General features: G+C 43.8%; 1 protein-coding gene across 3 annotated transcripts in view; it reads left to right on the top strand.

The window, feature by feature from the left end:
- ppp3cb (protein phosphatase 3, catalytic subunit, beta isozyme) overlaps positions 1–22,741 on the top strand; it is a 46,137-nt gene extending 23,396 nt beyond the window's left edge. For all 3 annotated transcript variants that reach the window (XM_031798114.1, XM_031798115.1, XM_031798116.1), the window contains 9 exons: positions 4,816–4,955; positions 5,889–5,966; positions 6,334–6,428; positions 7,085–7,210; positions 12,730–12,813; positions 12,977–13,061; positions 15,123–15,220; positions 16,581–16,628; positions 18,934–22,741. In XM_031798114.1, the coding sequence (XP_031653974.1) occupies positions 4,816–4,955; positions 5,889–5,966; positions 6,334–6,428; positions 7,085–7,210; positions 12,730–12,813; positions 12,977–13,061; positions 15,123–15,220; positions 16,581–16,628; positions 18,934–19,112 (933 nt within the window). In that variant the 3' untranslated portion in view covers positions 19,113–22,741. The remainder of the gene's footprint in view (positions 1–4,815; positions 4,956–5,888; positions 5,967–6,333; positions 6,429–7,084; positions 7,211–12,729; positions 12,814–12,976; positions 13,062–15,122; positions 15,221–16,580; positions 16,629–18,933) is intronic.
- The last annotated feature ends 3,592 nt before the right edge of the window (positions 22,742–26,333 follow it).

Genomic DNA, 26,333 nt, shown 5'->3' with positions numbered 1-26,333 from the left:
CTCTCTCTCTCTCTCTCTCTCGCTCCCTATCTCTCTCTCTCTCCCTATCTCTCTCTCTCTCTGTCTCTCTCTGTCTCATATTTCCCCCTCTCTGTCTCATATTTCCCTCTCTCTGTCTCATATTTCCCCCTCTCTGTCTCATATTTCCCTCTCTCTGTCTCTCTCCCCCCTCTCTCTCTCCTCTCCCTCCCCCACCTCTCTCTCTCTCTCTCTCTGTCTCTCTCTGTCTCATATTTCCTCTCTCTGTCTCATATTTCCCTCTCTCGTCTCAAATCTTTCTCCCTGTCTCCATATCTCCTCTGTCTCTCTTCTGTCTCAAATCAATTCAATTCAATTCAATTCAATTCAAGGCTTTATTGGCATGGGAAACATGTTAACATTGCCAAAGCAAGTGAGGTAGGAAAACATACAAAGTGAATATATAAAGTGAAAAACAACAAAAATTAACAGTAAACATTACACATACAGAAGTTTCAAAACAGTAAAGACATTACAAATGTCATATTATATATACAGTGCCTTGCGAAAGTATTCGGCCCCCTTGAACTTTGCGACCTTTTGCCACATTTCAGGCTTCAAACATGAAGATATAAAACTGTATTTTTTGTGAAGAATCAACAACAAGTGGGACACAATCATGAAGTGGAACGACATTTATTGGATATTTCAAACTTTTTTAACAAATCAAAAACTGAAAAATTGGGCGTGCAAAATTATTCAGCACCTTTACTTTCAGTGCAGCAAACTCTCTACAGAAGTTCAGTGAGGATCTCTGAATGATCCAATGTTGACCTAAATGACTAATGATGATAAATACAATCCACCTGTGTGTAATCAAGTCTCCGTATAAATGCACCTGCACTGTGATAGTCTCAGAGGTCCGTTAAAAGCGCAGAGAGCATCATGAAGAACAAGGAACACACCAGGCAGGTCCGAGATACTGTTGTGAAGAAGTTTAATGCCGGATTTGGATACAAAAAGATTTCCCAAGCTTTAAACATCCCAAGGAGCACTGTGCCAGCGATAATATTGAAATGGAAGGAGTATCAGACCACTGCAAATCTACCAAGACCTGGCCGTCCCTCTAAACTTTCAGCTCATACAAGGAGAAGACTGATCAGAGATGCAGCCAAGAGGCCCATGATCACTCTGGATGAACTGCAGAGATCTACAGCTGAGGTGGGAGACTCTGTCCATAGGACAACAATCAGTCGTATATTGCACAAATCTGGCCTTTATGGAAGAGTGGCAAGAAGAAAGCCATTTCTTAAAGATATCCATACAAAGTGTCGTTTAAAGTTTGCCACAAGCCACCTGGGAGACACACCAAACATGTGGAAGAAGGTGCTCTGGTCAGATGAAACCAAAATTTAACTTTTTGGCAACAATGCAAAACGTTATGTTTGGCGTAAAAGCAACACAGCTCATCACCCTGACCACACCATCCCCACTGTCAAACATGGTGGTGGCAGCATCATGGTTTGGGCCTGCTTTTCTTCAGCAGGGACAGGGAAGATGGTTCAAATTGATGGGAAGATGGATAGAGCCAAATACAGGACCATTCTGGAAGAAAACCTGATGGAGTCTGCAAAAGACCTGAGACTGGGACAGAGATTTGTCTTCCAACAAGACAATGATCCAAAACATAAAGCAAAATCTACAATGGAATGGTTCAAAAATAAACATATCCAGGTGTTAGAATGGCCAAGTCAAAGTCCAGACCTGAATCCAATCGAGAATCTGTGGAAAGAACTGAAAACTGCTGTTCACAAATGCTCTCCATCCAACCTCACTGAGCTCGAGCTGTTTTGCAAGGAGGAATGGGAAAAAATTCAGTCTCTCGATGTGCAAAACTGATAGAGACATACCCCAAGCGACTTACAGCTGTAATCGCAGCAAAAGGTGGCGCTACAAAGTATTAACTTGAGGGGGCTGAATAATTTTGCACGGCCAATTTTTAAGTTTTTAATTTGTTAAAAAAGTTTGAAATATCCAATAAATGTCGTTCCACTTCATGATTGTGTCCCACTTGTTGTTGATTCTTCACAAAAAAATACAGTTTTATATCTTTATGTTTGAAGCCTGAAATGTGGCAAAAGGTCGCAAAGTTCAAGGGGGGCGAATACTTTCGCAAGGCACTGTATATACAGTGTTTTAACAATGTACAAATGGTTAAATGACACAAGATAAAATAAATAAGCATAAATATGGGTTGTATTTACAATGGTGTTTGTTCTTCACTGGTTGCCCTTTTCTCGTGGCAACAGGTCACAAATCTTGCTGCTATGATGGCACACTGGAATTTCACCCAGTAGATATGGGAGTTTTTCAAAATTGGATTTGTTTTCGAATTCTTTGTGGATCTGTGTAATCTGAGGGAAATATGTCTCTCTAATATGGTCATACATTGGGCAGGAGGTTAGGAAGTGCAGCTCAGTTTCCACCTCATTTTGTGGGCAGTGAGCACATAGCCTGTCTTCTCTTGAGAGCCATGTCTGCCTACGGCGGCCTTTCTCAATAGCAAGGCTATGCTCACTGAGTCTGTACATAGTCAAAGCTTTCCTTAATTTTGCGTCAGTCACAGTGGTCAGGTATTCTGCCGCTGTGTACTCTCTGTGTAGGGCCAAATAGCATTCTAGTTTGCTCTGTTTTTTTTGTTAATTCTTTCCAATGTGTTAAGTAATTATCTTTTGTTTTCTCATGATTTGGTTGGGTCTAATGAGCATATCTCTCTCTCTGTCTCTCTCTCTGTCTCATATCTCTCTCTCTGTCTCATATTTCTCTCTCTCTGTCTCATCTCTCTCTCTGTCTCTGTCTCTCTCTCTCTCCCTCTCTCTCTCTCTCCCTCCCCCCCTCTCTCTCTCCCTCTCTCTCTCTCTCTCTCCCTCCCCCTCTCTCTCTCTCTCTCTCTCTCCCTATCTCTCTCTCTCTCTCTCTCTCGGTCTCTCTCTGTTTCACATTTCCCCCTCTCTGTCTCATATCTCTCCCTCTCTCTGTCTCTCTCTGTCTCATATCTCTCTCTCTGTCTCTCTCTGTCTCATATTTCCCTCTCTCTGTCTCATATCTCTCCCTCTCTTTGTCTCATATCTCTCTCGCTTTCTCTCTCGCTGTCTCATACCTCTCTCTCATCTCTCTCTCTGTCTCATATCTCTCTCTGTCTCATATCGCGCTCTGTCTCATATCTCTCTCTCTCTCTCTCTCTGTGTCTCATATCTCTCTTTTTCTGCCTCTTTAACTCTCTCACTCTCTGTGTATTCTGTTTTTTTCTGTGGTCCAGTTGGGAGATATAAAGAATTGGCTTCTTCATTTCTGAGTTTTCTAGTTATCTCTTGTGTAAATACATTTTTATTCCATGTATAGTTCATTCAGAAAGTATTCAGACCCTTTGACTTCCCCCCCCCCCCCCAAAATGTATGTTACAGCCTTATTCTAAAATGGATTAAATACAAACAAATCCTCAGCAATCTACACACAATACCCCATAATGACAACACAAAAACAGGTTTTTAGAAATGTTTTAAAATTAAAAACAGAAATACCTTATTTACATAAAAATTCAGACCTTTTGCTATGAGACTCGAAATTGAGCTCAGGTGCATACTGTTTCTATTGATCATCCTTGAGATGTTTCTACAACTTGATTAGAGTCCACCTGTGGTAAATTCAATTGATTGGACATGATTTTGAAAAGCACCCACCTTTCTATATAAGGTCTCACAGTTGACAGAGCAAAAACCAAGCCATGAGGTCGAAGGAATTGTCCATAGAGCTCCGAGACAGGATTGTGTCGAGGCACAGATCTGGGGAAGGGTACCAAAACATTTCTGTAGCATTGAAAGTCCACAAGAACACAGTGGCCTCCATCATTCTTAAACTGAAGAATTTTGGAACCACCAATACTGGTGAGCTGGTCACCCGGCCAAACTGAGCAATTTCGGGAGAAGGGCCTTGGTCAGGGAGGTGACCAAGAACCCGATGGTCACTCTGACAGAGCTCCAGAGTTCCTCTGTGGAGATGGGAGAACCTTCCAGAAGGACAACTATCTCTGCAGCACTCCACCAATCAGGCCTTTATGGTAGAGTGACCAGACGGAAGCACTCCTCAGTAAAAGGCACATGACAGCCCGCTTGGAGTTTGCCAAAAGGCACCTAAAGACTCTCAGACCATGAGGAACTAAATTCTCTGGTCTGATGAAACCAAGATTGAACTCTTTGGTGAAGCATGATGGTGGCAGCATCATGTACGTAACATGTACGTATCTATAGATGTATGTATCAATGTACACTGAGTGGAGAAAACATTAAGAACAGTGGTCTTTCCATGACAGACTGACCAGGTGATTCTAGGTGAAAGCTATGATCCCTTATTGATGTCACTTGTTAAATCCACTTCAATCCGTGTAGATGAAGGGGAGGAATCAGGTTAATGAAGGATTTATAAGCCATCAGACAATTGAGACTTGGATTGTGTATGTGTGCCATTCAGAGGGCGAATGGGCAAGACAACATATTTAAGGGTCTTTGAACGAGGTATGGAAGTAGGTGCCAGGCGCACTTGTTTGAGTGTGTCTCAGGAACTGCAATGCTGCTGGGTTTTTCATGCTCAACAGTTTCCCATGTATCAAGAATGGTCCACCACCCAAAGGACACCACAGCCAACTGTGGGAAGCTTTGGAGTCAACATGGGCCAGCGTCCCTGTGGAACGTTTTTGACACCTTGTAGAGTCCGGCCTAACTAAATATTAGGAAGGGGTTCTTAATGTTTGGTGAACTCAGTGTATATATCTGTTGTGTTGTCATTGTCTCTATAATCCAGCTGGACAGATTCAAGGAGCCTCCAGCGTTCGGACCCATGTGTGACCTGCTGTGGGCCGACCCACTGGAGGACTTTGGCAACGAGAAGACACAAGAATACTTCGGCCACAACACAGTCAGGGGCTGCTCCTACTTCTACAGGTAAACACAGAGACACTGACACGGCGACGCAGACACACACACACACACACACACACACACACACACACACACACACACACACACACACACACACACACACACACACACACACACACATACACACATACACACACACACACATACACACATACACACATACACACACATACACATACACACACAGGCACACACACACACACAGGCACACACACACACACACTTCTAACGCAGGTGAGATCCAGTGTGATCTGTTGGCATGATGTACAGGAGAAAGGTGTGGTACTGGAGGGGAGATGAAGGAGGGGAAACATGTTGTACTAGTTGAGATCCAACAACCAAAGAAACATTGGGATTTGTGGAACAGCTGTAACACTGGCCAGTTATCTCACAGATCCACACACACAGTTTCAGCGCTAAGCCATATCCCACAATCCCTAGGGAGACTGCACCGTTCTGTTTCCATGACGACTGGCTACTACTGCCAGATTGGGGAGTGATATTAAGATACAGTGAGGGAAAGAGAGCTAGAGGGAGGAGGAGTGAGGGAGGAGGAGTGAGGGAGGAAAAAGAGATGAATTAAAGAGAGACCAGAGGATTGACGTGATGGATAGTTGAGACTGTTGTTATTATATGGTGCTAAACCATATGGAGCCTACACCAGTCTACTGAGAGAAACATACAGTGCCCTCCTACTAGATCTGGTTCTGCTGTTTTTATTTGGGGCTCAATGATGACCCCTGGTGGTCATTCCATGTAAACTGTTTCAGACTATCCTCGTCTGACATAGTGCAGGGGTGTTCAGAATCAAATCTCTCTTTCTCTCATGTACACACACATTGATTCATACACAGCATAGTTTGGCTACTTCACTATGATGTTTTGATTTACACAGAGAGACACTAACACACTCTCTCTCTCTCGCTCTCTCTCCAGCTACCCTGCGGTGTGTGAGTTTCTACAGACCAACAACTTATTGTCTGTCATCAGAGCACATGAAGCGCAGGATTCTGGGTAAGAGAAGCCCTACTTCTTCTTGGGTCATTGACAAACTGTCATTCTTCACATGGTGAGTGACAAAGTGACATTAAAGGGCTCTAATTTAATGTCTTGTAAAACATTCACCTGTCCACCCCAGTGTGTGTTGATTGATCCAGGGGTGGGGGTTGTGATGGCAACACAAACGGTTCAGTCCACTGATACAGCAGCGCAAGGTTTCATAATCAAATCAGTCAATTTCTAAACAGTTATCCATCGTCAAGGCAAACTTAACCACACAACAACCATATATTTAACGCTACACCCCTGACGGTTGAATCTCCAATCTATGTAATCCTAACTCTACCCTGTATCCCAATCCCATGGCTGTTTCCCTGTTCAGGTACCGGATGTACAGAAAGAGTCAGACGACAGGCTTCCCCTCCCTCATCACCATCTTCTCAGCACCTAACTACCTGGACGTCTACAACAACAAAGGTCAGGCACACACACACACACACACACACACACACACACACACACACACACACACACACACACACACACACACACACACACACACACACACACACACACACACACACACACACACACACACACACACACAGACACACACACACACAGACACACACGCGCACACACACAGACACACACACAGACACGCACACACAGACACACACGCGCACACACGCGCACACACACACCACACACACACACACACAGACACACACACACAGACACACACACACAGACACACACGCGCACACACACACACACACGCACACACACACACACACACACACACACACACAGACACACACGCGCGCACACACACACACACACAGACACACACGCGCACACACACACACACACACACACACACAGACACACACGCACAGACACACACGCGCACACACACACACACAGGCGCACACACACACACACACACACACACACACACAGACACACACACAGACACACACACACACACACACAGACACACACACGCGCACACACACAAGCGCACACACACACACACACGCGCACACACACGCGCACACACACACACACACACACCGACAGACAGACAGACTATCAGTGTGTAACAGGCCTGCCCTCTCATTCTCTCACAGCGGCGGTTCTGAAGTATGAGAACAACGTGATGAACATCCGCCAGTTCAACTGTTCCCCTCATCCCTACTGGCTGCCCAACTTCATGGATGTCTTCACCTGGTCCCTGCCCTTCGTTGGAGAGAAAGGTGGGAAAAAAACTACTACAAATATTACAAACACCAAAATAAACGGATTGTCTCCCACTCTGAATATGTTCTCTCTCTTGTTTTGTCTCTCTCTCGCTCTTATTCTCCTCTCTTATTCTCTTTCTCTCTTATTCTCTTTCTCTCTTATTCTCTCTCTCTTATTCTCTCTCTCTGACTAACTATCTTATTCTCTCTCTCTGACTAACTCTCTCTCTTATTCTCTCTCACTAACTCTCTTATTCTCTTTCTCTCTTATTCCCCTTCTCTCTTATTCTCTCTCTCTTATTCTCTCTCTCTGACTAACTATCTTATTCTCTCTCTCTGACTAACTCTCTCTTATTCTCTCTCTCTAACTCTCTTATTCTCTCTAACTCTCTCTCTGACTAACTCTCTCTCTATTCTCTCTCTCCAACCCTCTCTCTTATTCTCTCTCTGACCCTCTCTCTTATTCTCTCTCTGACCCTCTCTCTTATTCTCTCTCTCTGACCCTCTCTCTTATTCTCTCTCTCTGACCCTCTCTCTTATTCTCTGAATCTCTCTCTCTTATTCTCTCTCTCCAACCCTCTCTCTTATTCTCTCTATTTGACCAACCCTCTCTCTTATTCTCTCTCTTTGACCAACCCTCTCTCTTATTCTCTCTCTTTGACCAACCCTCTCTCTTATCCTCTCTCTGACTAACCCTGTCTCTTATTCTCTCTCTCTGACCCTCTCTCTTATTCTCTCTCTCTGACCAACCCTCTTATTCTCTGAATCTCTCTCTTATTCTCTCTCTCTCTAACTCTCTCTCTGACCCTCTCTCTTATTCTCTCTCTGACCCTCTCTCTTATTCTCTCTCTCCAACCCTCTCTCTTATTCTCTCTCTTTGACCAACCCTCTCTCTTATTCTCTCTCTCTGACCAACCCTCTCTCTTATTCTCTCTCTCTGACCCTCTCTCTTATTCTCTCTCTCTGACCAACCCTCTTATTCTCTGAATCTCTCTCTTATTCTCTCTCTCTCTAACTCTCTCTCTGACCCTCTCTCTTATTCTCTCTCTGACCCTCTCTCTTATTCTCTCTCTCTGACCCTCTCTCTTATTCTCTCTCTCTCTAACTCTCTCTCTGACCCTCTCTCTTATTCTCTCTCTCTAACTCTCTCTCTGACCCTCTCTATTATTCTCTCTCTGACCCTCTCTCTTATTCTCTCTCCAACCCTCTCTCTTATTCTCTCTCCAACCCTCTCTCTTATTCTCTCTCCAACCCTCTCTCTTATTCTTTCTCTTTGACCAACCCTCTCTCTTATTCTCTCTCTCTGACCCTCTCTCTGACTAACCCTATTATTCTCTGAATCTATCTCTCTTATTCTCTCTCTCTGACCCTCTCTCTTATTCTCTGAATCTCTCTCTCTTATTCTCTCTCTTTGACCAACCCTCTCTCTTATTCTCTCTCTTTGACCAACCCTCTCTCTTATTCTCTCTCTTTGACCAACCCTCTCTCTTATTCTCTCTCTCTGACCAACCCTCTCTCTTATTCTCTCTCTCTGACCAACCCTGTATCTTATTCTCTCTCTCTGACCAACCCTCTCTCTTATTCTCTCTCTCTGACCAACCCTCTCTCTTATTCTCTCTCTCTGACCAACCCTCTCTCTTATTCTCTCTCTCTGACCAACCCTCTCTCTTATTCTCTCTCTCTGACCAACCCTCTCTCTTATTCTCTCTCTCTGACCAACCCTCTTATTCTCTGAATCTCTCTCTTATTCTCTCTCTCTCTAACTCTCTCTCTGACCCTCTCTCTTATTCTCTCTCTGACCCTCTCTCTTATTCTCTCTCTCTGACCCTCTCTCTTATTCTCTCTCTCTCTAACTCTCTCTCTGACCCTCTCTCTTATTCTCTCTCTCTCTAACTCTCTGACCCTCTCTCTTATTCTCTCTCTGACCCTCTCTCTTATTCTCTCTCCAACCCTCTCTCTTATTCTCTCTCTTTGACCAACCCTCTCTCTTATTCTCTCTCTTTGACCAACCCTCTCTCTTATTCTCTCTCTCTGACCAACCCTGTATCTTACTCTCTCTCTCTGACCAACCCTCTCTCTTATTCTCTCTCTCTGACCAACCCTGTCTCTTATTCTCTCTCTCTGACCAACCCTCTCTCTTATTTTCTCTCTCTGACCAACCCTCTCTCTTATTCTCTCTCTCTTATTCTCTCTCTCTGACCCTCTCTCTTATTCTCTCTCTCTGACCAACCCTCTCTTTTATTCTCTCTCTCTGACCAACCCTGTCTCTTATTCTCTCTCTCTGACCCTCTCTCTTATTCTCTCTCTCTGACCCTCTCTCTTATTCTCTCTCTCTGACCCTCTCTCTTATTCTCTCTCTCTGACCAACCCTCTTATTCTCTGAATCTCTCTCTTATTCTCTCTCCAACCCTCGCTCTTATTCTCTCTCTCAGACCCTCTCTCTTATTCTCTCTCTCTGACCCTCTCTCTTATTCTCTCTCTCCAACCCTCTCTCTTATTCTCTCTCTCTCTGAGCCTCTCTCTTATTCTCTGAATCTCTCTCTCTTATTCTCTCTCTCCAACCCTCTCTCTTATTCTCTCTCTGACCCTCTCTCTTATTCTCTCTCTCTGACCCTCTCTCTTATTCTCTATTTCTGCATCTCACTCTGTGACTAACTCTCTCTCTCTGGACCTTTTTTGGAACACCATTATTTTTGTCTTACTGGGATTCAATGTCAAGGCCCAGGTCTGAAATAATCTGTGCAGAAGATCTAGGTGCTGCTGTAGGCACCATTTTTCTTCTCTCTTATTCTCTCTCTCTGACCAACCCTCTTATTCTCTGAATCTCTCTCTTATTCTCTCTCTCTCTAACTCTCTCTCTGACCCTCTCTCTTATTCTCTCTCTGACCCTCTCTCTTATTCTCTCTCTCTGACCCTCTCTCTTATTCTCTCTCTCTCTAACTCTCTCTCTGACCCTCTCTCTTATTCTCTCTCTCTAACTCTCTCTCTGACCCTCTCTATTATTCTCTCTCTGACCCTCTCTCTTATTCTCTCTCCAACCCTCTCTCTTATTCTCTCTCCAACCCTCTCTCTTATTCTCTCTCCAACCCTCTCTCTTATTCTTTCTCTTTGACCAACCCTCTCTCTTATTCTCTCTCTCTGACCCTCTCTCTGACTAACCCTATTATTCTCTGAATCTATCTCTCTTATTCTCTCTCTCTGACCCTCTCTCTTATTCTCTGAATCTCTCTCTCTTATTCTCTCTCTTTGACCAACCCTCTCTCTTATTCTCTCTCTTTGACCAACCCTCTCTCTTATTCTCTCTCTTTGACCAACCCTCTCTCTTATTCTCTCTCTCTGACCAACCCTCTCTCTTATTCTCTCTCTCTGACCAACCCTGTATCTTATTCTCTCTCTCTGACCAACCCTCTCTCTTATTCTCTCTCTCTGACCAACCCTCTCTCTTATTCTCTCTCTCTGACCAACCCTCTCTCTTATTCTCTCTCTCTGACCAACCCTCTCTCTTATTCTCTCTCTCTGACCAACCCTCTCTCTTATTCTCTCTCTCTGACCAACCCTCTTATTCTCTGAATCTCTCTCTTATTCTCTCTCTCTCTAACTCTCTCTCTGACCCTCTCTCTTATTCTCTCTCTGACCCTCTCTCTTATTCTCTCTCTCTGACCCTCTCTCTTATTCTCTCTCTCTCTAACTCTCTCTCTGACCCTCTCTCTTATTCTCTCTCTCTCTAACTCTCTGACCCTCTCTCTTATTCTCTCTCTGACCCTCTCTCTTATTCTCTCTCTGACCCTCTCTCTTATTCTCTCTCCAACCCTCTCTCTTATTCTCTCTCTTTGACCAACCCTCTCTCTTATTCTCTCTCTTTGACCAACCCTCTCTCTTATTCTCTCTCTCTGACCAACCCTGTATCTTACTCTCTCTCTCTGACCAACCCTCTCTCTTATTCTCTCTCTCTGACCAACCCTGTCTCTTATTCTCTCTCTCTGACCAACCCTCTCTCTTATTTTCTCTCTCTGACCCTCTCTCTTATTCTCTCTTTGACCAACCCTCTCTCTTATTCTCTCTCTCTGACCAACCCTCTCTCTTATTCTCTCTCTCTGACCAACCCTGTATCTTATTCTCTCTCTCTGACCAACCCTCTCTCTTATTCTCTCTCTCTGACCAACCCTCTCTCTTATTCTCTCTCTCTGACCAACCCTCTCTCTTATTCTCTCTCTCTGACCAACCCTCTCTCTTATTCTCTCTCTCTGACCAACCCTCTCTCTTATTCTCTCTCTCTGACCAACCCTCTTATTCTCTGAATCTCTCTCTTATTCTCTCTCTCTCTAACTCTCTCTCTGACCCTCTCTCTTATTCTCTCTCTGACCCTCTCTCTTATTCTCTCTCTCTGACCCTCTCTCTTATTCTCTCTCTCTCTAACTCTCTCTCTGACCCTCTCTCTTATTCTCTCTCTCTCTAACTCTCTGACCCTCTCTCTTATTCTCTCTCTGACCCTCTCTCTTATTCTCTCTCTGACCCTCTCTCTTATTCTCTCTCCAACCCTCTCTCTTATTCTCTCTCTTTGACCAACCCTCTCTCTTATTCTCTCTCTTTGACCAACCCTCTCTCTTATTCTCTCTCTCTGACCAACCCTGTATCTTACTCTCTCTCTCTGACCAACCCTCTCTCTTATTCTCTCTCTCTGACCAACCCTGTCTCTTATTCTCTCTCTCTGACCAACCCTCTCTCTTATTTTCTCTCTCTGACCCTCTCTCTTATTCTCTCTCTCTGACCCTCTATCTTATTCTCTCTCTCTGACCCTCTCTCTTATTCTCTCTCTCTGACCAACCCTGTCTCTTATTCTCTCTCTCTGACCAACCCTCTCTCTTATTCTCTCTCTCTGACCCTCTCTCTTATTCTCTCTCTCTGACCCTCTCTCTTATTCTCTCTCTCTGACCAACCCTCTCTTTTATTCTCTCTCTCTGACCAACCCTGTCTCTTATTCTCTCTCTCTGACCCTCTCTCTTATTCTCTCTCTCTGACCCTCTCTCTTATTCTCTCTCTCTGACCCTCTCTCTTATTCTCTCTCTCTGACCAACCCTCTTATTCTCTGAATCTCTCTCTTATTCTCTCTCCAACCCTCGCTCTTATTCTCTCTCTCAGACCCTCTCTCTTATTCTCTCTCTCTGACCCTCTCTCTTATTCTCTCTCTCCAACCCTCTCTCTTATTCTCTCTCTCTCTGAGCCTCTCTCTTATTCTCTGAATCTCTCTCTCTTATTCTCTCTCTCCAACCCTCTCTCTTATTCTCTCTCTGACCCTCTCTCTTATTCTCTCTCTCTGACCCTCTCTCTTATTCTCTATTTCTGCATCTCACTCTGTGACTAACTCTCTCTCTCTGGACCTTTTTTGGAACACCATTATTTTTGTCTTACTGGGATTCAATGTCAAGGCCCAGGTCTGAAATAATCTGTGCAGAAGATCTAGGTGCTGCTGTAGGCACCATTTTTCTTCAGAGTCTCTCTCTCATATTGACTGTGCCCTCTCTCTCGCGCCACAGTGACAGAGATGCTGGTGAATGTTCTCAGTATCTGTTCAGATGATGAGCTCATGGAGAATGACGGAGAGGAAGAGGTCTATGATGGTAATCATATCTTTATAAATAGATACACATGGGAAAAACTGTTACATCCCAAATGGGACACAGACACTTTGATTGGTTCCATTTTATGTCTATTCAACCTTCCTTTTCACTTCCTTGTTATTGGTGTCCCGTGTTTTACTCCTCTGTGATTGGTTGCCTCCAGCCAATGCAGCGGCAGCTAGGAAAGAGGTGATCAGGAACAAGATCCGTGCCATAGGGAAGATGGCCAAAATGTTCCAAGTTTTACGGTGAGTGAGTTTGTATTTACAGAGGCTTGCGAAAGTATTCACCCCCTTGGCATTTTTCCTATTTTGTTGCCTTACAACCTGGAATTAAAATTTATTTTTGGGGGGGGTTTGTGTCATTTGATTTACACACCATGCCTACCACTTTGAAGATGCAAACTATTTGTTATTGTGAAACGAACAAGAAATAAGACAAAAAAACAGAAAACTTGAGTTTTCAATACATTGTGGAGACAGCTTTTTCAGTAATTACAGCTGCAAGTCTCTTGGGGTATGTCTCTATAAGCTTGGCACATCTAGCCACTGGGATTTTTGCCCATTCTTCAAAGCAAAACTGCTCCAGCTCCTTCAAGATGGAAAGGTTCCACTGGTGTACAGCAATCTTTAAGTCATACCACAAATTCTCAATTGGATTGAAGTCTGGGCTTTGACTAGGCCATTCCAAGCCATTTAAATGTTTCCCCTTAAACTACTCAAGTTTTGCTTTAGCAGTATGCTTAGGGTCATTGTCCTGCTGGAAGATGAACATCCGTCCCAGTCTCAAATCCCTGGGAGACTGAAACAGGTTTCCCTCAAGAATTTCCCTGTATTTAGTGCCATCCATCATTCCTTAAACCAGTTTCTCAGTCCCTGACGATGAAAAACATCCCCACAGCATGATGCTGCCACCACCATGCTTCACTGTGGGGGATGGTGTTCTCGGGGGTGATGAGAGGTGTTGGGTTTGCACCAGACATAGTATTTTCCTTGATGTCCAAAAAGCTCAATTTTAGTCTCATCTGACCAGAGTACCTTCTTCCATATGTTTGGGGAATCTCCCACGTGCCTTTTGGTGAACACCAAACGTGTTTGCTTATCTTTTTCTTTAAGCAATGACTTTTTTCTTGGCCACTCTTCCATAAAGCCCAGCTCTGTGGAGTGTACGGCTTAAAGTGGTCCTATGGACAGATACTCCAATCTCCGCTGTGCTTCAGGTTATCTTTGGTCTCTTTGTTGCATCTCTGATTAATGCCCTCCTTGCCTGGTTTGTGAGTTTTGGTGGGCAGCCCTCTTTTTGTGTGGTGCCCTCTCTTTGCAGGTTTGTGTGGTGCCCTCTCTTTGCAGGTTTGTGTGGTGCCCTCTCTTTGCAGGTTTGTGTGGTGCCCTCTCTTTGCAGGTTTGTGTGCTGCCCTATTCTTTCCTTTTTTTAACAATGCTCTGTGGGATGTTCAAAGTTTCAGATATTTTTTTTTATAACCCAGCCCAGATCTGTACTTCTCCACAACTTTGTCCTTGACCTGTTTGGAGAGCTCCTTGGTCTTCATGGTGCCCCTTGCTTTAAAAAAAAAAAACTTTATTGAATTAGGCAAGTCAGGTAAGAACAAATTCTTATTTACAATGACGGCCTAGGAACAGTGGGTTTACTGCCTTGTTCAGGAGCAGTATGACACATTTTTACCTTGTCAGTTCAGGGATTCTATCTAGCAACCTTTTGGATACTGGCCCAACGCTCTAACCACTAGGCTACCTGCCACCTCTGCTTAGTGGTGTTGCAGACTCTGGGGCCTTTTAGAGCAGGTGTTTATATATACTGAGATCATGTGACAGATTATGTGGCACTTAGATTGCACATATGTGGACTTTATATACTTTACTGTATATTGACTTTTCTATTGTGTTATTGACTGTACATTTGTTTATTCCATGTGTGCTGTTGTTTGTGTCACACTGCTTTGCTCTATCTTGGTCAGGTCGCAGTTGTAAATGAGAACTTGTTCTCAACTGGCCAACCTGGTTAAATAAAGGTGAAATAAAAATGTAAAAATAATAAAATGTAACTAATAATATGACTTCTGAAGGTAATTGGTTGCAATCTTATTTAGGGCTTCATAGCAAAGTGGCGTGAATACAGATCCACACACCACTTTTCAGGTTTTAATTTTTTATGAAAGTTATTTTTTTCATTTCACTTCATGCCAAGGGGGATCAATGCTTTTGCAAGGCACTGCAAGTGTCTGAATGTGTGTAGAAGCATGTGAGACTGTGTATGTTCGTTTCTAATGTATGTGTGTGTGTGTGTTTTAGGGAGGAGAGTGAGAACGTACTGACCCTGAAGGGACTGACACCCACTGGCATGCTGCCCAGCGGAGTTCTGTCTGGAGGCAAGCAGACTCTGCAGAGCGGTGAGTACACACACACACACACACACACACACACACACACACACACACACACACACACACACACACACACACACACACACACACACACACACACACACACACACACATATGCACACACACACACACACAAGCGCGCACGCACACACCTATTACACACACATACACACGCTAGCAAACAGGCCCACACACACATTCCCACTTTCTCACAAACTTTCTCTCTGTCTGCCTCTCACTCTGTCTGCTCTCTCTGTCTGCCTCTTTCTCTGTCTGCCTCTCTCTCTGCGTCTGCCTCTCTCTCTGCCTCTGCCTCTCTCTCTGCGTCTGCCTCTCTCTCTGCCTCTGCCTCTCTCTCTGCCTCTGCCTCTCTCTCTGCGTCTGCCTCTCTCTCTGCCTCTGCCTCTCTCTCTGCATCTGCCTCTCTCTCTGCCTCTGCCTCTCTCTCTGCATCTGCCTCTCTCTCTGCCTCTGCCTCTCTCTCTGCATCTGCCTCTCTCTGCCTCTGCCTCTCTCTCTGCATCTGCCTCTCTCTCTGCCTCTCTCTCTGCCTCTGCCTCTCTCTCTGCCTCTGCCTCTCTCTCTGCATCTGCCTCTCTCTGCCTCTGCCTCTCTCTCTGCATCTGCCTCTCTCTCTGCCTCTGCCTCTCTCTCTGCCTCTGCCTCTCTCTCTCTGCATCTGCATCTCTCTCTGCATCTGCATCTCTCTGCCTCTGCCTCTCTCTCTGCGTCTGCCTCTCTCTCTGCCTCTCTCTCCCTCTGTCTCTGCCTCTCTTTCCGTCTCTGTCTCTGTCTCTCTGCCTGACTGTCTCTTTCTCTCTCTAATTTGCTCTGCCTCTCTCGCTCTGCCGCTCTGCCTCACTCTCTCGCTCTGCGTCTCTCTCGCTCTGCCGCTCTGCCTCTTGCTCTCTCGCTCGCTCGCTCTGCCTCTCTCTCGCTCGCTCTGCCTCACTCTCGCTCTCTCGCTCTGCCTCTCTCTCGCTCTCTCGCTCTCTCGCTCTGCCTCTCTCTGCCTCGCTCTGCCTCTCTCTAACGCTCTCTCTACCTCTATTCCATGTTCGTCCTCTGTCAATCACTCTGTCACTCCTCACCTCACTACAGCTAATAGTACTTATAGCCTGGTATATGTGTGTGTGAGCTAACGCTAGCTAATGAATGTGCTAACACCAGACACCCTCAGCACTGAAGGCTGCAGTGCTGCTGTGAGGGTTTTGCATGAATAACCCTCACCCTTCTCTCACTTTCTCACTTTCTCTCTCTCACTCCCTTCCTTCCTCTCTCGCTCTCTCTCTCTCTCTCTCTCTCTCTCTCTCTCTCTCTCTCTCTCTCTCTCTCTCTCTCTCTCTCTCTCTCTCTCCATCCCCAGCTACCATTGAGGCCATTGAAGCCATCGATCCTGTTGAGGACTCAGAAGGTAAATTCCCCTCATTCATCAACAATTAGAGTGAGTGTGTGTGTGAGAGAATGAAAGAGGGGGATGAGGCATGGTGACCCATCTACGCCATACTCTTACCCACAATGCATTGAGCTCTTCTAACAGCACTGCTCATTGTGAAGCATGACTCTTATTCTTTCTCTGCCTCACACACACACACACACACACACACACACACACACACACACACACACACACACACACACACACACACACACACACACACACACACACACACTTCCCCCAGACACACACACACAAATTGCCTCACACACACTTCCCCCAGACACACACACGCACACACTGCCTCACACAGACTTCCCCCAGACACACTCCACACAGGCACACACACTCCACACACACCACCCACCATAGTACGACAAAGTGACTAATCATGAGTGTGTGTCGGCTGGGGGAGGAATCTGACCCTACAATAACTCTAATATCATCCCTACACAAATACATTGTCCCTACACAAATACATTGTCCCTACACAAATACATGGTCCCTACACAAATACATGGTCCCTACACAAATACATGGTCCCTACACAACCCCTGCTATTTGGTTTTGGTACAACATGTGCTGTGTGGAGCCTATGGAGTTTTGCATTGGAAATGTGATGTTCCATGATAGACCACATTGTAAAAAAACACAAGACCACTACAGTCTTTATGTCGAGCTTATCTTCTACTAATCTGGTTATTGTGTGTAGGAATTACTTATCATGTACAAAACTGGTTATCGTGTGTAGGAATTGCTTATCGTGCACTAAACTGGTTATCGTGTGTAGGAATTGCTTATTGTGCACAAAACTGGTTATCGTGTGTAGGAATTGCTTATTGTGCACTAAACTGGTTATCGTGTATATGAATTGCTTATTGTGCACTAAACTGGTTATCGTGTGTATGGATTGCTTATTGTGCACTAAACTGGTTATCGTGTATATGAATTGCTTATTGTGCACTAAACTGGTTATCGTGTGTATGGATTGCTTATTGTGCACAAAACTGGTTATCGTGTGTAGGAATTGCTTATTGTGCACTAAACTGGTTATCGTGTGTAGGAATTGCTTATTGTGCACTAAACTGGTTATCGTGTATATGAATTGCTTATTGTGCACTAAACTGGTTATCGTGTGTATGGATTGCTTATTGTGCACTAAACTGGTTATCGTGTATATGAATTGCTTATTGTGCACTAAACTGGTTATCGTGTGTATGGATTGCTTATTGTGCACTAAACTGGTTATCGTGTATATGAATTGCTTATTGTGCACTAAACTGGTTATCGTGTGTATGGATTGCTTATTGTGCACTAAACTGGTTATCGTGTGTATGGATTGCTTATTGTGCACTAAACTGGTTATCGTGTGTATGAATTGCTTATTGTGCACTAAACTGGTTATCGTGTGTATGGATTGCTTATTGTGCACTAAACTGGTTATCGTGTGTATGAATTGCTTATTGTGCACTAAACTGGTTATCGTGTGTATGGATTGCTTATTGTGCACTAAACTGGTTATCGTGTGTATGGATTGCTTATTGTGCACTAAACTGGTTATCGTGTGTATGGATTGCTTATTGTGCACTAAACTGGTTATCGTGTGTATGAATTGCTTATTGTGCACTAAACTGGTTATCGTGTATATGAATTGCTTATTGTGCACTAAACTGGTTATCGTGTGTATGGATTGCTTATTGTGCACTAAACTGGTTATCGTGTGTATGGATTGCTTATTGTGCACTAAACTGGTTATCGTGTGTATGGATTGCTTATTGTGCACTAAACTGGTTATCGTGTGTATGGATTGCTTATTGTGCACTAAACTGGTTATCGTGTGTATGGATTGCTTATTGTGCACTAAACTGGTTATCGTGTGTATGGATTGCTTATTGTGCACTAAACTGGTTATCGTGTGTATGGATTGCTTATTGTGCACTAAACTGGTTATCGTGTGTATGGATTGCTTATTGTGCACTAAACTGGTTATCGTGTATATGAATTGCTTATCTTGTATGTAGCAGCAGGGTTGGGATCAATTCCATTTAAATTTCAGCCAATTCAGAAAGTAAACCAAATTCTAAATGTTCTTTAAGCATTGAAGAGATTTGGAAATGGAATTTCAATGTACCTCCCTGAATTGACTGGAATTGAAATGGAATTCACCTCAACCCTGGTAGCAAGTGCACTGTAACTACATTGTGTGTGTATTACACGAGCGTGAGGATATGTGTTTGTGTATTAGATGAGTCTGTAACTGAGTTGTGGTCTGCCTCCCCAGCGATCCGAGGCTTCTCCCCTCAACATAAGATCAATAGCTTTGCGGAGGCCAAGGGTCTGGACCGGATCAACGAGCGCATGCCCCCCCGCCGTGACGCCGTCAACAGTGTGGGTGTCTCCATGGGCCGCATGAACATGGGGGAGCCCAACGGCACCGACAACAACAGCAATATACAGTGATGGACACACACACATTTATACATAAACACTAATACACACACTTATATATAAAGTACATACCCACGCATACACACATTTGACTTACACACTTAAAGTAAAACACACTTACGGTAAACATACTTAGACATGCACTTAAACAAGGATCATACAGAACACACAGTCAACATATAGACCTACACGTACACAGTAATGGTACACACATCATCCTCCTCCGCCTCCCCCGGCCTGTTGCTCCCCAGCCCTTCTCTCTACCCGTTTGACAAGACTGTGCCATGGATGGATCAGACCTCCTATCGGACAAACTGTACTGCAGGTTCCATCACTCCCTGACCTGGTCACACACTACTACAGACCCCTGACCTGACCACCTGACCACACTACACTACGGAACACTCTACTGGACGTTCTGGAACACTCCAATGCAAAACAAAGAGATAATGTTCTGTTCTAATTGTGTAGTGGGGCTGACTGGGGGACAGATGTTACCTTTCTGTTATGTTGGGGGCAGAGGGAGGGTGGGGCTGACTGGGGGACAGATGTTACCTTTCTGTTATGTTGGGGGCAGAGGGAGGGTGGGGCTGACTGGGGGACAGATGTTACCTTTCTGTTATGTTGGGGGCAGAGGGAGGGTGGGGCTGACTGGGGGACAGATGTTACCTTTCTGTTATGTTGGGGGCAGAGGGAGAGTGGGGCTGACTGGGGGACAGATGTTACCTTTCTGTTATGTTGGGGGCAGAGGGAGGGTGGGGCTGACTGGGGGACAGATGTTACCTTTCTGTTATGTTGGGGGCAGAGGGAGAGTGGGGCTGACTGGGGGACAGATGTTACCTTTCTGTTATGTTGGGGGCAGAGTGAGGGTGGGGCTGACTGGGGGACAGATGTTACCTTTCTGTTATGTTGGGGGCAGAGGGAGGGTGGGGCTGACTGGGGGACAGATGTTACCTTTCTGTTATGTTGGGGACAGAGGGAGAGTGGGGCTGACTGGGGGACAGATGTTACCTTTCTGTTATGTTGGGGACAGAGGGAGGGTGGGGCTGACTGGGGGACAGGTGTTACCTTTCTGTTATGTTGGGGGCAGAGGGAGGGTGGGGCTGACTGGGGGACAGATGTTACCTTTCTGTTATGTTGGGGACAGAGGGAGGGTGGGGCTGACTGGGGGACAGATGTTACCTTTCTGTTATGTTGGGGACAGAGGGAGGGTGGGGCTGACTGGGGGACAGATGTTACCTTTCTGTTATGTTGGGGGCAGAGGGAGGGTGGGGCTGACTGGGGGACAGATGTTACCTTTCTGTTATGTTGGGGACAGAGGGAGGGTGGGGCTGACTGGGGGACAGATGTTACCTTTCTGTTATGTTGGGGGCAGAGGGAGGGTGGGGCTGACTGGGGGACAGATGTTACCTTTCTGTTATGTTGGGGGCAGAGTGAGGGTGGGGCTGACTGGGGGACAGATGTTACCTTTCTGTTATGTTGGGGGCAGAGGGAGGGTGGGGCTGACTGGGGGACAGATGTTACCTTTCTGTTATGTTGGGGGCAGAGGGAGGGTGGGGCTGACTGGGTGACAGATGTTACCTTTCTGTTATGTTGGGACAGGGGAAGGGTGGGGATTGGGGAGTGGAGGCATGTAGGTGAGAGGTCGACGGGGGCTAAGGTGGCATGCGGTGGAGGTACTACCTGTCCGTGATTTACAGTTTCCTCTTCTCATTTTAAAACAGGAAGTTGTGTCAGCCCTGTCGGTGGTTTACTTCATTCATTTTATTTGATAAGATATCTAGATAGGGAGATGGATAGTTGTCATGGCGGCTGTGAATTTATTGGTGTATGCGTTTGCATCTGCGTGTGAAATTTGAATGCCATTTTCATCTGCAAACACACATGGTAGTGCTTTCCAATATGTTTTGCTACTAGTACTATATGATAATAACAGGACATTGAAATTAAGCATACTATTTATTAACTTCAAGGAAAAGATGAAGTTGTCAGAAGGTTCAAAATGCAGTCTTATTACCTGAGTGTTCTCCATCCTATTAAGCCAATATGCTCCACTGGCCAGTTAGCCAGTGCTGAGGTGGCACACAGAGTTCACAGTACACTCACTACACCCCAGGTAGACGCTGCCTCTAAAGTCAGATAAACAAAACTGATCATTCAACAGTTTTAGGGGCAATGTCTGTCTGTTCCACTCTTATGTTCTATTGCTGCCAAGTCAGATGATTTCCAAAACTGATTTTATTTCAGTTTTAAGGACAACTTTTGACCACTTTTACATATTTTACTTGCTGGGACTATCTACACTTCTATGTTCTATTGCTGCCAAGTTAATCATAGAAATAGAAAGCATAGAATGGACACCTGTATCAGAGATTGAAATGTACAAACAACTATGATTGGCTGTTTTGTTGGCATGCAATCAGATTCAGCATGAGTGAAGTCTGTTCTATGCATTCCATTTCTATGGTGTCCTCTTATGTGCTGTCCAGTTGCCTATAACCTGAGTCGGCTGTAACTGGAGTAAGTCTCTATATATGCTGTTTTGTTCTACTTTGAAAATGAAATGGTGTTTTTGGCTGAGTGTGAACAGTGACTAAAAGAAGGTTATTTATTTGTAAAGCATTTATAAACGCATCAGTGCATGCAATTAAGTTATTTGATAATAATAATGTGAAATTCTATTTGTGCCGTGTTTCAGTATGGTAAGTTATTTTTATCTTCTTGTTTCAAATTAACTAAGGGATGATATTTATTTGTGAAAAAAACATTTTCCAATTTTTATTTGATTTTGGGATTTCTTTTTTATTTCAGTTGAGTTTTTTCATGACTGTATTATGAGTTAATGTATTGTTTTATTTTGATGCTGTACAGACTAGACGTTTGTATGAGGTGCCATGCGTTGTGACTCTATCACTCCTCTCTTCTCTGATGTGCAGGAGTTGTTTTGAAACCTACACTTAGAAAAATACGGTTCCAAAACGGATCTTCGGTGGTCCCTATAGGAGAACCCTTTTCGGTTCCAGGTGGAACCCTTTTTGCTTCCAGGTAGAAACTCTTTTGGGTTCCATGTAGAAAGAACCCTCTGTGGAAAGGGTTCTAAATGGAATTCAGAAGGGTTCTACCTGGAACCAAAAAGGGTTCTTCAAAGGGTTCTCCTATGGGGACAGCCAAAGAACCCGTTTAGGCACTAGATAGCACCTTTTTTTCTAAGAGTGTACAATAGTGTGAATGAAGAACCGTACTATAAAGAGACAGACTTCCATTCAGGCAGACAAAGCATGATTGCATGGTAAACTCATCTGTTAAAGCATACACAGTTACAGACGTTGTCTCAAACATTTTAAAGGAAAAGTGTATTCTCTAATCATAATTCTTAAATTATATTCTTGTTATTTAATATTATCATGATTATATTTATAATTAACATTATTCTTAAGCTCTCTGCTAATTGCTCTTGCGTTTTGCTGATCCTTGTTTGGTCTCATTGTGCTTTATTTTGAGAGGTGAACTTACCGGAGACCTCGTGCCATATAGTTTGTGCCATGGTTCTCTCTCGGACTCCTTTATTACACAAACTGTAAGCATGCCCCATGGGACAAACCACTTTTTTACTCTTGAATAAAATATGCATGAACCTTTGGCATACTTCTGTTTATGGCCTGTCTCACGTCAGAGTTAGACGTTCATCCATGTTTCTCACACATCACATTTCAAAGTTGTTCCAGTTCCAAATGTCAAAGTGTTTAAGGTCAGGCATTAACTCTGATTTTTAAAGGTTTCTTTTGCTGGATTCGAACATGTAACCTTCTGAAACAGAGGCAGATGCTTCCGCATCCCCATGCACAACGCCCTACGAAACCTACCTGAAGATAACAGCGCTCACTGTTGCCCCTATTGGCCGGTTTCCACGTCATCTCCCCACATCCTCAGACATGGATGGATGTCGAATTCTGTCTTTTATCATGGCTGATCTGACTGGTTTATTAACTCCTTCATATACAGACAAACGCATACAGAAAGGCACCCACATGTGGACACACACACACACACCACAGGCTCTTCCTGACATAATAGGGTCGGGGTCCAATCCATCAAGGGGATACATTTCAATTTGAGTCATGAATTGGACATTTGCTTTATTTTCTCGGAAAAGAGGAAAACAAGTTCAATTGACTCCAGCCATGATCACCTTGTCGTGGTAGCTTCATTCACCTCAGGAAATAGGGGATTTAACATTCTACAAACACGTCATACAACAATTAGCCTGCTACGCACTAGCTCAGCACCGGGATTAGAACTATAGTTTCTTTTAATGTCAAGTCAAACAGCAGTTACATAGACAATGCCATCTACTACAGCTGTCTTTAGCTACCTCTGTAATGTGTTGAGAAAAAGTCCTGCGTCGATGCGGCTCTCTACAGAGAGGAAGAGACTAAACGAGAGGTTTCATTATCACCAAACTGATCCCAATGCGTTTCTATGGGGTTATTTTGGAACTAAACTTGTCGCCTGCCTTCGCACGTTTAGGAAGACTCCCGTTGTTAGGGTGGAGACATACATGTAAGCATTTCGTCATCGTATACAGATCTCTGCTCTCCACAAACCCAGCCAGTTGCCAGCCACACAAACAACCTTCGCCTCCCGCTCCCAGGTGTCCGCATGGTATTCAAATCAGACCAGCTGACACCGCTAAACTGCATTTGCCTTTGAATCGGGATTGGAATGATTTTAGTTGCCTATTTTAAATAGTTTGTGTTGAGCTAGTGTATGGCCATACCCAATTGACCCCCCTGTTTAATATAAATCTCATACAGAAGTCCTGGATAGGTACTGTACTGGCTGTGATGTGCTGTGTAATAACACATGTATAAGGTGTGAGTAGACTGGAGAGAGGTGGGTTGACCGAAACGTGTTAAATCACCTCCCGAACAGTTTATCATAAGAACACATACTGTATGGTTAATCAGAGACGTTCATTAAGACAGCTGTAGCAGTATATTAAAACAGTGATACGTTGGGTTATAACAACACCCATGCCTCTTCCTCCACTCTCTGTTCCACTACTGTTACCTAGTACAGTACATCAACCCCTCTCTGTGGAATTTGTTTAGAGTAAGCTTTATACCTCTCTGTCTTTATCACTTTTTATCTAGCTCTATTGGTCGTTATCACTTTTCATCTAGCTCTATTGGTCTTTATCACTTTTCATCTAGCTCTATTGGTCGTTATCACTTTTCATCTAGCTCTATTGGTCTTTATCACTTTTCATCTAGCTCTATTGGTCGTTATCACTTTTCATCTAGCTCTATTGGTCTTTATCACTTTTCATCTAGCTCTATTGGTCTTTATCACTTTTCATCTAGCCCTATTGGTCGTTATCACTTTTCATCTAGCTCTATTGGTCTTTATCACTTTTCATCTAGCTCTATTGGTCGTTATCACTTTTCATCTAGCTCTATTGGTCGTTATCACTTTTCATCTAGCTCTATTGGTCTTTATCGCTCATTGTGTGGGATATATTGCCTCTTGTAAACTGAAACTGAAACTATTACCCAAATTTGTACAACACAAAGGGAAGCAGGGAGAGAGTGAGAACACAAGTGGAAAATGAGAGGGAGAAGTGATAGCTCTGATTTATAATCTCTATTCATCTGATTTTCTATCAACACACATCTATTTGAATCTCTTTCAATCTGGAATTGTCTCTGTTGTTCTGTGTTCTGGAACTGGTATCCCTCAAAACACATAAAGGTAAGCCTCAACAGATAAGCTACATAAAGAATGACAAATAAAGAATGTTTTCTGCATTTGAACTAACCTTCAAATGATTCAGTGTCTAGATCTGACTATAGGATAGCAATTCCCTCATTGAGATATGTATTTATTGTGTATATATGAATGAATGCTCTTTAATTACTTGTTACTTTTATCTCTTATTCTTATCCGTATTTTTTAAAACTGCACTGTTGGTTCGGGGTTTGTAAGTGAGCATTTCACTGTAAGGTCTATTCCGCGCATGTGACTAATACAATTTGATTTGATATGATTTGAGTCAGTGATAGTCTCCAGACGTAATATGTGGTATGAGAATGTAGTCATGGAGATTATGTATGTATTGTGGGTCGTTTTCACTACTCTGAGGTGTACGGGTAACATCAGGGCACCATTTAATAGTTCATGGGTTTTACTGGACAATAATTCTTAATTCCTTCAATCTAATTCTAATATAAAGATGGTCCTCTTCCTTTCCACATTATACAATGCAAAGCAAAGCAGGCTGAGGGTTTCTCCTAAAGGGATACTTTGGGATTTTGGCAATGACGTCCTTTATCTACTTCCCCAGAGTCAGATGGACTTGTGAAATAATTGAACATTTGCTTTTTTATTATTTTTGAACAGATTTCATACGGCAGGTAGCCTAGCGGGTAGAGAGCCCAGCAAGTTAGAGAAGTTAGGTCGCTTTACAAGCCAGTGCTAACTAGCCTTAGTGCAACGACTGGAATTCTATAGGTGTTATTGCACTAACGCTAGTTAGCACTGGCTTGTGTAACTACTGTACCTCTAACTTCCTTCATACTGAACACAGATACATACAAATAGTGTCCACAATTTAATCTGAGTCTGGCAAGTAGATTAAGGGCTCATTGCAAAAATCTGAAAGTATTTCTTTAAGTAGATTAGCCATTTTATTTGATTAACGATAGTCATATTCCCAGTCTTCCCCCATGCAGGCATGCACTGGCCAATTGTAGGAATTTCTCACCTGTAGTTGACTTGAGGACCAGAAGATCAGGCTTTCCATTATGTAGTAATGTAAGAATGTGTCTTTGATTGCTTTGCCAACATTGTACAATATTGAACAATGAAAATATAAAAAAACGTGTTTGACTCTACCTTATAAACTTAAATCGGGTGCTGGATCCTGGTATATTATCCAAAGAACAGAAATAGGACAACACTCCAGTAAATAAACTTAAATTGACATACAGTATGAGCCCTTCTTCAGCGTGCATGCCAATGGCAATCAATGTCACAACAAGAAGACCTCACAGGTGGGCATAATTGTAAATTCACAGTCAGTATTGGCCCAATCAAGAGATCCCAGCAGAGAGAGCTGTGCGGGAAACATGACAATCTAAGAAAGATACATGGTATCATGGCTCAGGCTAAGACTCAGATGCAGACACAGGAGGCGGATATTATGAGTATCAGAGTTTATTATAGTACAAGGGG

This window comes from Oncorhynchus kisutch, linkage group LG19, assembly GCF_002021735.2.
Source record: "Oncorhynchus kisutch isolate 150728-3 linkage group LG19, Okis_V2, whole genome shotgun sequence".
In the NCBI taxonomy this organism is placed as follows: Eukaryota; Metazoa; Chordata; class Actinopteri; order Salmoniformes; family Salmonidae; genus Oncorhynchus; species Oncorhynchus kisutch.
The sequence above is the reverse complement of the archived record's forward strand: the minus strand, read 5'-3'. Positions and strand labels throughout refer to the sequence as shown.